The sequence below is a fragment of the Anser cygnoides genome, chromosome 3 (assembly GCF_040182565.1).
Source record: "Anser cygnoides isolate HZ-2024a breed goose chromosome 3, Taihu_goose_T2T_genome, whole genome shotgun sequence".
NCBI lineage: Eukaryota > Metazoa > Chordata > Aves > Anseriformes > Anatidae > Anser > Anser cygnoides.
Window position 1 is genome coordinate 115891866 of NC_089875.1, and position 15154 is coordinate 115907019.

At 44.6% G+C, this 15154-nt stretch overlaps 1 protein-coding gene across 9 annotated transcripts in view; it reads left to right on the plus strand.

The window, feature by feature from the left end:
- EVA1A (eva-1 homolog A, regulator of programmed cell death) overlaps positions 1–14903 on the plus strand; it is a 201607-nt gene extending 186704 nt beyond the window's left edge. For 7 of the 9 annotated variants that reach the window (XM_013194549.3, XM_048065714.2, XM_066995032.1 and 4 more), the window contains 4 exons: positions 1799–1963; positions 5007–5144; positions 6014–6184; positions 13443–14903. In XM_013194549.3, the coding sequence (XP_013050003.1) occupies positions 1799–1963; positions 5007–5144; positions 6014–6184; positions 13443–13813 (845 nt within the window). In that variant the 3' untranslated portion in view covers positions 13814–14903. Of the gene's footprint in view, positions 1–1798; positions 1964–5006; positions 5145–6010; positions 6185–13442 lie in introns of all 9 variants that reach the window. The other 2 variants (XM_013194551.3, XM_013194550.3) reach the window with 2 other exon arrangements.
- Positions 14904–15154: the final 251 nt, after the last annotated feature.

Below are 15154 nucleotides of genomic sequence, written 5' to 3' on the forward strand. Positions count from 1 at the left end.
AATGTGAGAACTTCAATGCTGATATCTTGGCAGCCTAATACAGGTCAGTCAGTAAATATAGTTACTATTCTCTTTGCCTCAGCAAAGACAGTAAGTCAAACACAATGTAAACAAGGCGGTTGGATTGCTTCCCCCACCAGTAATATTTGTAGTTATGCAGGCAAATTTAGTGGGCATGATTAAATCTCATGCTTCAGCTTGGCAGCTGATTAGCTGCAGGGGGCAGGCAGGAATTTCCTTTCTGTTCCAGGGCTGCACGCTTTCCAAGTCCTCTTTTGAGCCTGTGCCAAGGATCTCAAAGTGCTTTACTTCTTTAATTACGCTACATCACACCCCTGTGAAGAGTGGAGATGAGAGAACGATCTGCAACAGAGCAGTGGGGAAACTGAGGCACCAGGAGGTGGCAGCCAGCTTGGGACATGAAAGGCAGTGGCCGTTAGACTTGGAGGAAGGAGAGCTGAGCATCCCAGCAGCCCTCCCTTGGGGTTTCTGTGGGTCTAATGAACTTGTACCTCATTCTCAGCAGTCTGGGTCTTTAACACAGTAAAGTCATGGCTCTCTGAAGGACAAAGTGTTGCTTTGATGTACGTATTAGAGTACAGTTACAGAAGTGGAACATATATTTCTCCTCTGGAAATTTTTATTTATTTATTTTGTCTGTCATTGCTCTACTCCTCTGACTTCTGAGCTGAACGACCTGTCTATGTGTTTTTTCCTCTTTATATGGAAAGGCACTTTGCTCAGAAATAGCCTCAGGCATTGGCCGCGGCTGAGGCAGAGAACTGGTTCAGCTCCACAAGTGACTTCAGTGTCTCCACATGGCTTGATCAGTGAATTTACTGTGTGGATTCACTTTCAGTGGGTGTACACTGATGTAGTCACACCGGCTTTGATTGCTTTGCTTGGAGGTACAGCTGAAGAGCTGGCCTTGCAACATCAAGGAGGGGAAAATAGTCTTCTTACTAAGGCACGGTTTGGTCCAAAGAAGAGGCCAAAGATGCTCAGACCCAACTCTTGTAGACATATTAACCTACCTTGCCTGTGTATTGGATGAAACATGGAGCCAAAGGAATTATCTGAGCCTTCACCCTCTTTCTCAGGATAGCGGGAATAGAGAAGGGGTCTTTCCCAGCTTAGCTGAAGCCTAAAGCCCAATGAAGAGTATTTTCAACCCCACAGAGTAGGGAGGATTTCTTATAGGCAGGGTTTCTTATTCTGTGGTGGATGTTTTAGGCTTTATGCATTTTTGTGGACAGCATCCTCCAAAGGTTGGTTTTGGGAATCCAAAGTGGACAGAAATATCTGCTGTGCAGTTCTGGGCCAGCAACATGACAGCTGGGGAGAAGCAGGGATTCAGGCATACCCAACAGTCCCTCCCCTTTGCTACGGGCTCCCTGCCCAACCCTACACCATGGTAGGAACAGGGCTGTCCAGCTGGAGGACTCCAGACCTCAGGGCTGAGACCAAAGACGAGCTTACCAGCCATTTCAGTGCCTTAGATGGGTGTCTAAATAAGCTGTTTGAATCTGACCCTTCGTCTAGTCTCAACCCTTAATTACAAGTAAACAATATCTTATTCACTTTATAGTTTCTAGCATTTTCTCATTGAACGTCTCTGTGCTGGCATTTGGAGAGCATTCATCAAGTAATGGTACTCATGGTAAATGAGTGTCTGTTTGGTCTGCACATGGTATAATTAAGTATCAGATGAGCCCATAGCATAATGTGATAATTCTCATCCTGACCAGCTGAAATAACTCACTCTAACAACTGTGCTTTTCTTACTCCTCTCTTTCAGTTCCCAGGAAGCTTCTGCATGAAACCCAGCCAGGACCGACCAATTACCAAGGATTTCAGAAGCCACATTTTCCACTGCGGCCAAGGGTGTTTGATCCCAATGTTATAGAGGACGGCGTGTTCCTTTCTGATGTCTCTCCTTCCAATATAGGACGTGCTCTCCCAGGTAGCTATGACTATTGCAATGCTGACTCAAACCTAACTGTGGTGTGGTAACTGTTCCCTTCCATCTGCCCTTACAGAGGCTATGTACCTTACCCAGGTTTCTATATTGTACCCAAATCCACGTCAAAGTCAGAAAGAGAGGTTTCGAGGCATGACCACCTACTGACTAAAGTGAACTGTGAAACTCACACTGGGTTTCTTGAAGTAACAGCAACAGCCATGCATGTCAAAACTCATCACAGAAATACTTTGCAGACCCGTCTAACACAGTGGCAAATCAAAACCAGGGCGAACATAGCAGGAGATCTGCCTCAGAGGGGACAGAGAAGCATTCAGCTGAGCTTTGAAATATGATGCTATTTTCATAAAATGCAAAGTGAAGAGATATGAATGAAGTCAAATCTTTGCTATCTAGGGACAGGTGAGTAGGAGGAAGGGATGGTGTATGAATAAAGGAAAAGCACAGGTGAGCATTTACTGGGTTAGGCAGTGTTTTTGCATTATATTTCCCAACATGCTGGAGACGGTGATGACATTACTTCTGAAATTCCCACCCTATGCTCCCAGAGACTCAGCTTTAGGGAGTGTATGGACAGAGCTACCTTGTCTTTGTCTGTCTCTTGGTAAAGTTAACCCACAGCCTGGATAATCAATCTGCAGGTAACTAAAAGTCAGCAATAATGGATTTGTCAGTTTGGAGGATCTAATGAAAAATTGTCAAGGAGAAGAATTTTAGGTCAGCCTGAAATAAATTTTGTGATCCTGGTGATTCTTTTAAACAAGAAAAAAAAATGCTGAACTCATTTTCATTCATCTAAACATTTCACTTCTACAAATGACACATTTTTATTTAGCCTTCTTATTGTTTATTCATTCATTTTGAAAATACACACAACTTTTCAAACAAAGATGTCGTTTTGAAATTAAAAGCTGGAAGATTGTTTCAAAAATAGCAAAAAGAAATATTTGGACATTTCTGCAATCTCCTTTCCCGTTTTATTTCTTTTATTAAAACTATTTTCTAAAGTCTACCTGATATCATGAGTAACCTCTGCTATGCTTAAACTGTGTCACTGGCCAAATTTACCACTAGCTGTAATAATTTTGTTCAACTTTGGTGTAAAGTCACAGGGAAACTGCTTGAGTGAGTGGGAACAGCTGAGAAAGGGTGAACGTGGTGAAGAGAAAACCAGTGAGGGATTAGGTGAGGACAAAGTCTACAAAGCTAGCAAAGAAAAAGAGGTTCCTTTTAGTACGATCCTGGATTAAATGACACAGGGAGCTGCGTAGCATAGCAACACATGACCCTTATGAAATTATGTTTGTTTGTTGGTTTTTTTTTTTTTTCCCTCCTGCATAACCCCAGTCATTTTCTGTCTTCCCTGTCTGTGCTTGTACAGTCCTGCAGATGACAAAACCAGTTCTGTGGTTTTGTGGTGTTCTTTGCCAGAGTATAGCGTATGCAGATGAGTATTAATTTAAAAACTTGTTTGATTGCATCTGTTCTTTGGATGTGTCAGAAGAAAAAAAAAAAAAAGATTCTTACATTTCACATAAGAGGAGTTATGCATTACTCTCTCCTAAAAGACACCATTTTTGCACAGCTTGGTTTCCACGGGATGTCCAAACCCAGGCAGAAGTGGTGTCATCTGAGCCTTTCCTGGCTGATCTAGTACATGAATACAGAGCCCCTACAGCTAGTATAATTTAAACCTTAGTCCCAGTGAGATCCCATGAATGCATTGACAGTGAGGGGAAGGTAGATTGTCAGTAACTCAGAGCTGGGCAAGTGAGAGAGCATGATGCAGAGGTCCCAGGTTCATATCCTACCAGCTAATCTACGTTAGCTGGACTTCAATGCAGTGTCATAGAAACCTCTCAAAGACCTAGTAGGAACTTGGAGCCACCTACAGGGCCACCAGTGGTCCTCTTTAGGATGAGATGTGTGGTTAGATCATCTGATGATTCTCTTCCTTTTCATTGATTGTAAAGGGATTTTAGATTAAGTAGTTCAGAGCTAGACCTCAGTATGTAGACATCCTGGGCAGGATTCAATTGCTTCCACATATATGTGTCATTTGAGATGACCTGGGATGTTCACCTGGCTTCTGGATGCTGCTCTAAAAGGGTGAGAGTTTTCCCTACATCCCTTCTCATATCTGGCAGCTCTGTGTGGATGTCCTGCTGACCCTGAGGTTTCTTAGATATCTATTTATGAGCAAATACACCAAGCTTTAAGTATCAGCCATGGCGAGAGCTGAATCACTCTTAAGATCTGTCAACTAACAGCAGGGTTCAGTTGCCTCAGTCTAGATACATAGTGCTATGTGATATGCTTTGAAGTATGCAGGACATCTTCAGGAGGGTAGTGGTTTAGTTTGTGGACGTGAAAAATTTACCCTTCTTTCAGTGGATTTCTTTGCAGGAACAGTAGTTGAGAAAAACTCGACCAGTTGTATAGACGTGGATTGACTGGGCAAGGAGAATAAAAAGAAAGATTAGAGATTATGTTAATATTTCTGGTGCTTACATCTGAATTAAAGTATTTTCCAAAGCTCTCCTGTTAATTTCCTGCTGGCTGTGCCTTTGCCCCTCTGTGCCCCAGTGCCTCCATTGCATAACTGGTCTGCAGCAATCACTGTTCTCCCACAGGAAGAGGCTCTTTGGATATTTTTCCCTTCTGCATCTGCCGCCCAGGCACCCACATTTGAAAACTTTGCTCGGGGGCCAGTCATTAACACCTTGGTAGCTTGTAAAGTGTGGCTTTCCCAAGGCCATGCAGCTTTTCAGTGGCAGAGATACAACCGTGACCACATTCCTCGGGGCTGATCCCTTACAGCAACACCTGGACATCCATCCCCGCTGCTTCTGTGAGGCAGATTAAGACTTGACACTGCTGCACGCATGTTCGTGCGCTCAGTGCCTCTCCATCCAGTATTACCTGTTCTCTTTGACAGCCCTCAATTTCTGTCACTGCTTCCCTGGGCTGTGCCGCTTCCCAGCGCACGCAGCGGGAGGTTGAAGGTGGTGTCTTATTTTGGCAGGTTTTCAGGGAACGGAGACAGATCAGGTGAGCACAGACCGTCTCATGTTGTGGCTGCGGTCAGAGAGCCTTTGGTTGTATGGCACTGGTGGTATTGTAGGAGATGGACCCTTCAGTTTCCTGAATTTAATACCTGCAGGTAAATGGGAGCCAGGTGCAAGTCTGTGATTTTTACCTTGTGCCGCTTGGAACCAGACACACGGGGAAAGGAGCCTGGAAATCTGTGACAGCTACCGTTAAACAGCCACGTGGATGGTGGAGCTGGGTCCTGTGCACTGACTTTTTTTGTGTGTTTAAAACAATTGGTGTTTTATAACTAGTGGGGGTGTCTGCCAGCAGATCAAGGTGCAGGGAGTACTCAGCAGTGAGCTGATAAGGTCTGAAAGGGTCGCTTTGAGCCTCCTGGAATTAGCTGTATTCTTAGCTCCGGTCTTCAACAAATAAAATCAAATCATTAACCCATGTTCACTCACCTCTCGGAAGGGGAAATAATGTCTGGGTGAAACACAATGCGAGCAGGCTTCTGAAGGAAGTCATAAACTCAGATCCGCCCTTCCCTGAAAAGGCAGGAGAGAAAGTGCATCTGTTTGCCAGGTGTGGATGGATCGCTGCAGCGTGACACTGGCGGAGGGTTGCCAACTCTGTCGGTGTTTTCCGAGCCAGTGTGCCGGCTTATAACAAGCTTAGCTGATAAAGGCCCCTTTGATTTACATAAGAGAAAGAAACCTGATTATATATTTGCTGTAACGTAGGTGGGTGTGTTTAAGTGGTGACATGAAAGAGCAGGAGACGGGGGAGAGAAGATGCTGTCTGGATGCAGACAGGGCATGGGCTCAACTGAAGGTAACTGCAAAGGTTTAGTTGCCCCCCAAACGAGGAGCAAATCTGGATGGCTTGCTGCTGAGTAGCTATGGATTTCTGAATGCAGCTGCTGACCTTGTGAGGATAGGGCAGGACAGCGCTGGTGCACTTGCCTGGTTCCTCATTCCCTTTCTGTTTCAAAAGCAGAGAAGAAGAAAGGGAGATCGGCCACGTTCTACCCTCTGGACAACACCCCCTTCCTGCTTCCTGTGGATGAGACACAACCGCCAGTGTTCACCAGCAGCATGGAGCCCGTGGGCGTTAGCACAGAGATGGCACTGCTCAGCAACATCCTAGCAGCGTACGCCTTCATCACAGGTAGGTCTGGTGGCCGCCACCTCTCTGGGCCCTCAAACGAGCCTATGTTTCACAGCCACCTAGGGCTAAATCCGCCTCTTTGAACTGTTGGTATTTTTCATTCATCTTTCAGCAAATTCTCCCTTGAAAGACCTGACGAGGGCAGCTGTAGCTGACAGTGTACAACAGGGTTTATTGTGCTCTGCTCTCCCCTGGATTTGCTCTCATCTGAAGTTGAATACAATGTAATCTTACATGCTGTATTATTCCTAATGCTCCATTTTCCTGGAGATCAAAGCCTGGCACATTAGGAAGGCAAGCCTGTTGTCCTGTAATTTGGAAAATAAGCAGCACTCAGATCATTACCCTGCTTAAGAGAATTTGGCTTATCTTCAGTAGAAGTGTGAAGATGAAGTAGCTTGAGAGTCTGCTTAATTGTATATTTAAATATAGTTTAGAGCAAGATTTCCTTGGATCACAGTTTATCATTCACCCACATGCAGCTTTCAAGTAGCAGAGGAACAGTCTGCCTTAAAGATTGGCGTTAAAAAGTTGCTCTTGAAATAGAGACTGTGTGCTCTGTTCATTGCTTGGGGTCAGTACCATTGATAGCAAAAAGTCCAGCAAAGGCAGGAGATGTAGCGCAAATGTTTTCCGTCTTGTGAGGTGCTTTGTCAAAGTAGGGGTTGACTACAGAGTTGGATAAGCCATCCCCAAAATAGGAGGAGCACTGGCTGGGTAACATCAGATGCACTAATTCAACACGTTTTAGGGCAAACTACTGCTTTCCACAGAAGGAAGTTTCTTGTGGGATTGCAGGTTGTTCTCCATTTGAATGAAATGTTTGTATGCACCTTGTTAGTAATACTAACTTGTTGCTCTTTCACTACACACTGTTAATAATTCTGTGTACTGCAACCGACCTGCTCACAGTTAGGCTGGGGTCTATATAACTAAAACTCCTGTATTCATGAGCAACAGTTATTCATGTCTTCGTGCCATTCAGCCTTGCTGATTCACTAAATACTAATGCATTTTTGGTGCAATGCTCTTGCTGAGATACCACCATGCTGCTACAGACAAGTATTTGGATTTGAAACAACTAACTCGAGCTTTGCATTTTGGAATGATTGAGTAGCTTAAGAAGAGTTTTTCTGCACATTTAGTGGAGAGTCCTTCTAAAAGGACCATGAATAGCGAATGCAAACTTCTGGCTTTCTACTCATTGAATGGTCGCACTGGGCCCTGGTTTTTCATGACACCTTGAAGGAGCAGGTAGATTAAGTGGAAGTAGTAATGTTCTTCACAAAAGACGGCTGAAAGGGATATATTTTCATTGCATGGACTTCTCTAAGGAAAAATTAGGAAAAGCAAACATTAAATGAATCTTCTATGTATCGCACTTCCCCCCTTTTTTACCTACATCTGCCATTTTTGACATGAAAAATGCCTTCATTCCCAACTTTACTATAAAATAAAATGCTGTTAACATTATTTTCCCCATCTGAACAGTAATGGGTAGTAGAAGGTTGTAGGATTTATGGCAGGGGGCAGTTGGTACTAGGATTCAGGACTGCTGACTGTGCCCCAAGGACTTTGCTTCCGTTTACCACAGCAGAACTCTTTGACTCTGCATTCATTTTATGGGGCACAAGGCCTCGATTCATCCCCTTCCCAGGGTGTCACTCTTGGCAGGAGTCTCGAAAACTTACTCCAGCACAAGTAATAAATAATGACAGCTTTAACTGTCTTGTTGCTGTGGAACTTGCTTGTCCTCTCACAATGTGGTCTCCTTGTGATGTGTTTGGATTCACTGGATGGCGAATAAATAGGCAAAACTGAGACCTCACAACCTTGGTTTTCAGTGATGAGTTGAGGAGCTTGTTGCTCATGTTTATCAGTGCACTTAACCATGACTGTTAGGTGAATTTTGATCTCAATGATATGGATGTTCGGTTTATTTATCACAAAAATAATTGATGGCTGCCCTATGGATTGAAACAGCAGATGTCCTAAACCATCTTTATTTGCTACATGTAATTTAGCCCTTTGATTTAAGCAGGGAAGATAGACTTGGCATGGTTAATTTTGCTATATGTGAGAATGGGGACTTTTAAGATTATGTTTTCAAAGACAGGCTGTGTCATAGGGCACAAAAGTTGTCTGCATAAAACCAAAGCACTGCAAAGCCACCCCCCTTCATCTTGCAGACGCTGAGCAGCAGAACACTTGGAAATTTTCATGCTTGCCTGAGTTTTGAGCCCTGAAGTAAGCTTAAGCCACAGCAACTGTTGTTGTTCATAGAGGAGCCACAAAAGTGTCTCAGGAGAGGCAGGGTGCTGGACAGCCAGGAAGACTTTGGTTCTGCTTCACACAATTTCCACCACTCCTAACCACAGCTTCTGTGCCATAGGGAGACATTAATGCAAGAACTGCTATGTTTCATGATACTAAAAACGTCCCTTAGGTACACTTTGCAAACTGAAACTGCTGTATTTAGGTTTCGCTTGTGCTGGTGAGTTGGCTCAAAACAGGACTCCGCAAGAGTAAACTCTAAACAGGAAGAGGTGAAACATACAGAAAAATGTTGTTGTTGGTACAGCGGATGCTGTATACCCTCAGATCCATTCCAGAAAAATAAAGTTACGGGCACTTGGTATTGCATGGGTCAAGTGTAAGGACCATCCACTCTATTTCTTCTTCCGCCTCCTGACAGCAGGGTGTCTCTTGGCCTGGGGAGAACACCAAAATCATATGCTCACAGGTGTTCACTTTTTCTTCACAAGATGACAGGTTTTCCTGGGAAGCTGCAATGAAGAGCTGCAGGCTCTGTCATTTGCACCATTGGTACATGCAGGGTCTTGCAATACATAGAGGGGAAAAGTACCAGTGTTAGTGAAATCTGTGCTCATTTCTAACATCTTTTTGGCTGAAGTTGTCATAAGAAAGTTGGGAACATTCCTATTGACAAACGGGGGTTGAAAAATCACAGCACAGCAGGAAGCACAGGCTCTTTGCAGGAGTGTTGGTTTTCACTGTCAATTTTGTTTGCAGCTATCACCATGGTTAGGAGTATCAGAGCCAGTTAGGTGTTAATCTTGTCCCAGCTTCAAGAACCTTGAATACAATTTCTCAGAAAGAGGGAGAAAGAGTCAATGATGTCTATGACAAGTGAATTTACAAGCTGACCAGACAAATGAGTCTTACTGAGAGTGCAGTCCTGCAAAAGGCTCAAGGATGCCCTTAATTTGAAAGCTGATCTTTGTTACAGAGTTAGGTTTTTAATTATATGCAATCCCTGCGTGTAAACCTCAGACCTGTTGTTTGCCATGGACCTGATCCAAAACCTGTCTGAGTGTTTGGGAAGATTTCACCACTCTTGGTGACATCTGGAACTACCTCTGCAGTCACAGTCTATCAGCAAGACCAGAACCATCTCTTGTGATTATATAAATATTAAATGTCCCAATAGTATCAGAGCACTTCCCTTGGACAGGTGACTTACTCCAGTTTTGTTGCCGCATTCAGATTGAAGTAGTTAGAGGGAAACCTCCACAAATCCCTGTTTTATTCTTCTTCCGTAAGCAGAGAGCTATGCTGCCAAGTTATTAACGAGGGGCTTCCAAAAAACAACCCGGGGGAGATCATTCTAACTTCTGGACTGCTTGGCCTGAGCCTTATTAATAAGGGGCTCCTGGAGAGCTTCCTCTGTTCTACCAAGGGATTTCAGCGGCCTGTGGGGCTAACTGTAAATTCCCTAGAAGATATTGCTCCTACTGTTCATCTGGCTATGCTTAATGGCGAACCTTTTACGGGGGCCCTCTGAAATTCTCCTCCCCACTGAGGTTTCTGAATGTATGAAGCTATCACAGGAAGCCAGCAGCGTTAATGCCTAGATTGGTTTTTATTTATTGAAACAATTTATTATAATAGCAATAACAACCTTGGCCCAGGGCATTTCCTGGGGAATTAATGGCAGTCTGGGCTGATGCTCCCAGCAGATTGTTAGCCCTCAGGAAACAGGCTCCATAATTGCTGCTGGTTTGGTTAGAAAAACAAAATAAAATGTGTTTCTAATTTTTGGCCAGTTTGAGCACATAGAAAATGGTGGCTTTTGTATAAAGGGCTATAAAGAGCATATATCTTTTGTCTGCATTGATTAAGTTCAGGCTTGAATCAGTGACATTTTCATCAATGCTTTCAGTCCAGAAAGAGAAATACCAGGGAGGGGGGAAGGTAACGCCAAATAGAGAGATTGACAGCAACTGGGTCCTGCTAAAAGTTTAGGAGAAAAACATAGCTCTGAGCTGTCATCCACAGCAGGGGAAGAAAAAGCTGCTCTGGTCAAAATCCATGTGTTAAAGGTTGTAATAGGGTACGCACATACACACACTTGAATGCATACCAAAATTATGTTAACTCCTGCCACTGATATCCATACACTTTTAAAGAGTTTTTCAAATACAGTAAGTGTTTTTGAGGTGTCAGTGTTGGCATGATGAATCTGAGCCTCTCTTGAGTTTTTGGAAGATGCTGAGAATACATTTACTGAAAAAGTTTGCCCCTTTTCGGACTTGGCAAGGAGAACATGTACTGGGGGAGGTTCTCAAGATCACTAATCATCTGTCAACCCCCCAAATCTAGGCTATTGCTGACTTGGCTACTCCAACAGAGAAAAAGCAGAGCCCCTGATTTTTAGCTTAAGTTGCTCTTTCTGCTGTGAAAAGAGAGATGTTGCTGTGCAAGTGGATTGTACGCATGATAAATGCCAAGACTGCAGTTGAACATAGGGTTACAGCTGAGTGAGGAAGTCCAGACAGTGTCTCAGATGTTGACAGAGTAGCTGTAGGAGCTCATAAATGCCAGTGGAGCCCAAAGATTCAATTACAGCCTCGTACTGCATGAAGGGCTATACACACAAGGACAAGCAGGGGATGAAAAATGGTTGCTTAAGTAGTAATTGAGGTGCAGTTTGCTCATGAGCTGGATACAGTAGCATGGAAAAAGGAGCGTGGAGGAGAATGGAAAAGCAAGACATGGACGAAAATGGGAGAAGAGAAACCACATGTGTCTGTGTCTCAGGCTCAAATCTATGTTTTTTTATGAGTTGCTTTAAGAGTGAGCAGCGGAACTAATGCAACCAAATCAAGCCCATGTGTGTGCAGGAATGTGGTGCGCAGGAAAGTGTGCCTGGCATCCTGTCAGCCAGAGAGAGAGCAGAGGCAGGCTGGACCAAGTGTCTTCCAGGACAAACAGAGCACTCCTGCTCATTTGTTCTTTGCAGCCTGGGTGTCCTTGGAGCCCTCCTTACACCTACTTGCAAGGGAAGCTTTACAATTGCTGTCCTGACTTACATTGCAGGTGGAGGTAAAAGCGGTATCAGCGATGGTTCCGCTTTTCCTGGGGTTGTCAAATGTCTGAAATTAAGACCACTTCTTTGGTGTTCACACTGTAGCAGGAGGGCAGTGGTTTTGCTACAGCACAAGCAGGGCTAAAGCTTTAATTTAATTTGAGTTCTGTCCCTTGAGTTCAGGGTTGCTGTTAACTTCGTTGCAGCCAGGATTTTACTCAGCCAGACTGTAACAAGAGCTGCCAGCACATCCTCTCGTACCTTTCTGCTATATTCTCTTTTACTTTCAGCTTTTTACTGGCTCACTCTTGTCAAAATATTTTAGCTTAAAACCTCTGGTTTTGGTCTCCCTTGTGTCTCGAACTATTACTGTATTTTGTTCCTCTTCTGCATTATTGAATGCATCTTTTGCAGTTCTCTTTTCCTTCTGTTGTAGTCTCTATTCAGTCTCTTTTTCTCTCTCCACACCACCCATGCGAGCCCCTCTAGCAAGTCTCAAGTTTTATTAGCCAGTTTTCAGGCTATCATGACATCTTCCTCTTCCTTAACTTGTCATCTTTGGATGCTTTTGGTAGAAGAGAAGTGCAGAGCACAAAGTCATCTTGTTCCTGAAACTGTTCCATGAGCATCTCCATACACTGAACCACGCATTGCCTTGAACCACGCAGTGCCTTGAACCACGCACAAGTCAGTGTCTAGTTCTGACCACAGAATCAGAGAATAATTTAGGTTGGGTGGGGCATCCAGAGGTCACCTGGTCCAAGCCCCCACTCAGAATGTAGTCAGCGTTGAAGTTGGAGCGTGTTGCTTGTCCTGTTGAGTTCTGAGTATCTCCAAATCTTTTCCAGTTCATCTTCTGCAAACTTTGCCTTAAAGGAATTAACTTGGAGAAGGCAGTTTCTAAAATCACAGTGTGGGGAGGTGAAGGTAGAGCTGAGACTTTTAGTTACTGAAATCTTCCAGGGATGCAGTGTCAGGCTCTCAGCTGTGGGAACTGCTACAGCTCTGTCACTGAATTCAAAGCAGTAGGACTCAATCTGAGGAGCTGACTCCATCCCTCAGCTCAAGACTCCCAACAGACACAGCAGAGTAGAGCTGATCTTGACACTTCTGCTTGGTTCATCTTCACCCATTCAGTCTATCTATAAACCCGGAATGTGCTGAGATGATTCAGCCCAGGGGAATTGCAGTAACAACATTGATCATAATTACACTTCTAAGTAGTCCCATGAACCAAAAAAACCCTGTAGTAAGTAAACAAGATAACCTAGTTTAAAAGGCACTGTGGGTCCTTTGGAGTCTTGTTATATCACCTCTGAAATGCGGCCATGCAGGATTCATCCTGTTAGTGCACTAACTCCAGCTATGCTTCTGCAGCACAGGTATACTTTTTGGTGGTCTGGGCGGAAAGCCAGCACACTTGCCTTAGATAAGCAAATGAAACCTATGAATAAGTAATACACATTTTTCCGTGCTGTAAGGCTTGCCATTTCTGCTGGGCTACAGCACAGAGAGCGTATAAAGCTTTATAATCATCTTTATTCCTTGTGTGAAGATAATGGATGTGACAGAGAGTTGCGCTTAGCTGCTGCTGGGTGTGCAGCTCCCTGGTCTCAGCCCCACTCCCACAGCCACTGGAATTAGTATTTAATTCTGTGGGCTGCTCCTTCCCCTTCCAGATAACTCCAAGACACAACTGCAGCTAACCCACATTCTGCATGCGGGCAAATGCCTTGGCAGCAAATCCACCATTTAAATTCTCCTCCCTGGCTTCCCTGGGGAGAGGTGGCAAAGGACGTTTGGAAGCAAAAGACCCAACAGAAACTTCTTACCTCCAGAGACCGTTGCTGGTGTTTGCACAGAGGAACAAATTGTGCGTCTTGTTCTTTTAAGGGTTGTTCTCATGCATTGTTTCCTTTCCCCTTCCAGAAAACCCTGAGAGGGCTGCTCTGTATTTTGTCTCCGGAGTGTGCATTGGACTCGTCTTGACGCTGCTGGCCTTGGTGCTCAGGGTGTCCTGCCGAACGGACTGCAAACGCTCCTCCGCCAAAAAACCTCCTCGGGAGCGGGAGAGCGACAGTGACAGCAGTGACAGCGACGACGATTCGGACACCACTTCTGACCTGTCGGCCCGTAGGCACCGCAGGTTCGAGAGGACTTTGAACATGAACGTCTTCACGTCGGCGGAGGAGCTGGAGCGAGCTCAGAGGCTGGAGGAGCGGGAGCGCATCATCCGGGAGATCTGGATGAACGGCCAGCCAGACATCCCAGGGACCAGGAGCCTCAACCGTTACTACTAGGTGGTGGGGAGCCCAGCCATCCCGCACTGCTCCTCCACACCTGGTAGAGGAGAGGGAGGGGAGCAGTATCACCTGGATGTCTCCCCTTTTCCTTCCAGGAGTACTACCTGGAGCAGTGTGGATGGACAGCAATAAAGCTTTCCCCCTCTCCTTTTCCCTGACATATTGCTATCACCCCTCTTCACGGACACTTTCTGGTTACAGCAGAGGTGGTTGCCAACTTCGTTTCTTAGTAGCCATCAGGAAGCCGGCAATTAGAGTCCTCCCATGTGGGGCATGGAGCTTGGCATGCCGCGGTACAAGTGCTCCCCTCTTGGCTGGGGAGAGGAGTCATCTAGGTTTTGGTTTTCATTTAGGATTTTGGGGTTTCTCTTTCCTGAGGACTTTGGGAGAATTGTGAACGAAACTACAAGTCTGGAAAGATGATTTAGGAAGGGAGGGGGAGGTACATCCCGACTGATTGTCTTGTGACTTCAGAAGCCATGAGATTAACTTAATTTAAACCCAACGGCAAATATGACTTGTTAAGAACTGGGGGATGGGGGGGAGGGAGGGATTCTTCCATCGTGAAATCATCTCGGTGCTTGGATGTTTGCCATAGTGTATTCAGTTATTTATGGCTGTCTTTTCATCTTCCTTTTTCAATGGGAGCATTTTTTTTTTTTTTTACTGACACCTCAGGGATAAAATCCTATTATTTTTTGAGTCTCTTCTCCCTGCTGGCCCCTGTCAAACACAACCCAACCCACCTCCGACAATGAAATTATGGTAATATAAGAGATGTGTCAGTGATTGGTGAGATATTAACAACCTCAAAGAGGTTGAAAAGGGTTTTCTTTTTGTTTGTTTTGTTTTAAATATATATATATATATATTTGAAGATGCTGCACAGGAATGTGCCTTATTCTTTTTTTGTTGTTAAACTACGGTTTTCCTATGGATAGCAATGCACAATGTTTTATATATTTTATTAAAAAAATAAAAAAGGAAAAGGTCTATGTTTACCAGAGGAAAATGGAGACAGAAGAAGCCACATATAACAGCAGAATGGGTAATAAATGCTAAATAAACTCTGGTTTGCTTCAATGCATTTGAATTTGCATCCTCACTTTTGGCACTTTGGTTGCTCGAGGGAAATGCTTTGGAAGAGTAGCACACCTCTGCAGGCAATCGAGGCTGACATCCTCTGCATGCAGGAACCTGGAGGCGCTTTCTCCTTTGGCCTCAGCCCAAAGTCTGCTTCTGCAGGACACACAAGCAGGAGCAGCTGAGCCGTGCCTTGGTTCCCAATGGCCATCCCAAAGCCTACCTGCACCAAGGGAAAAGGTACCAGTGGTTTCA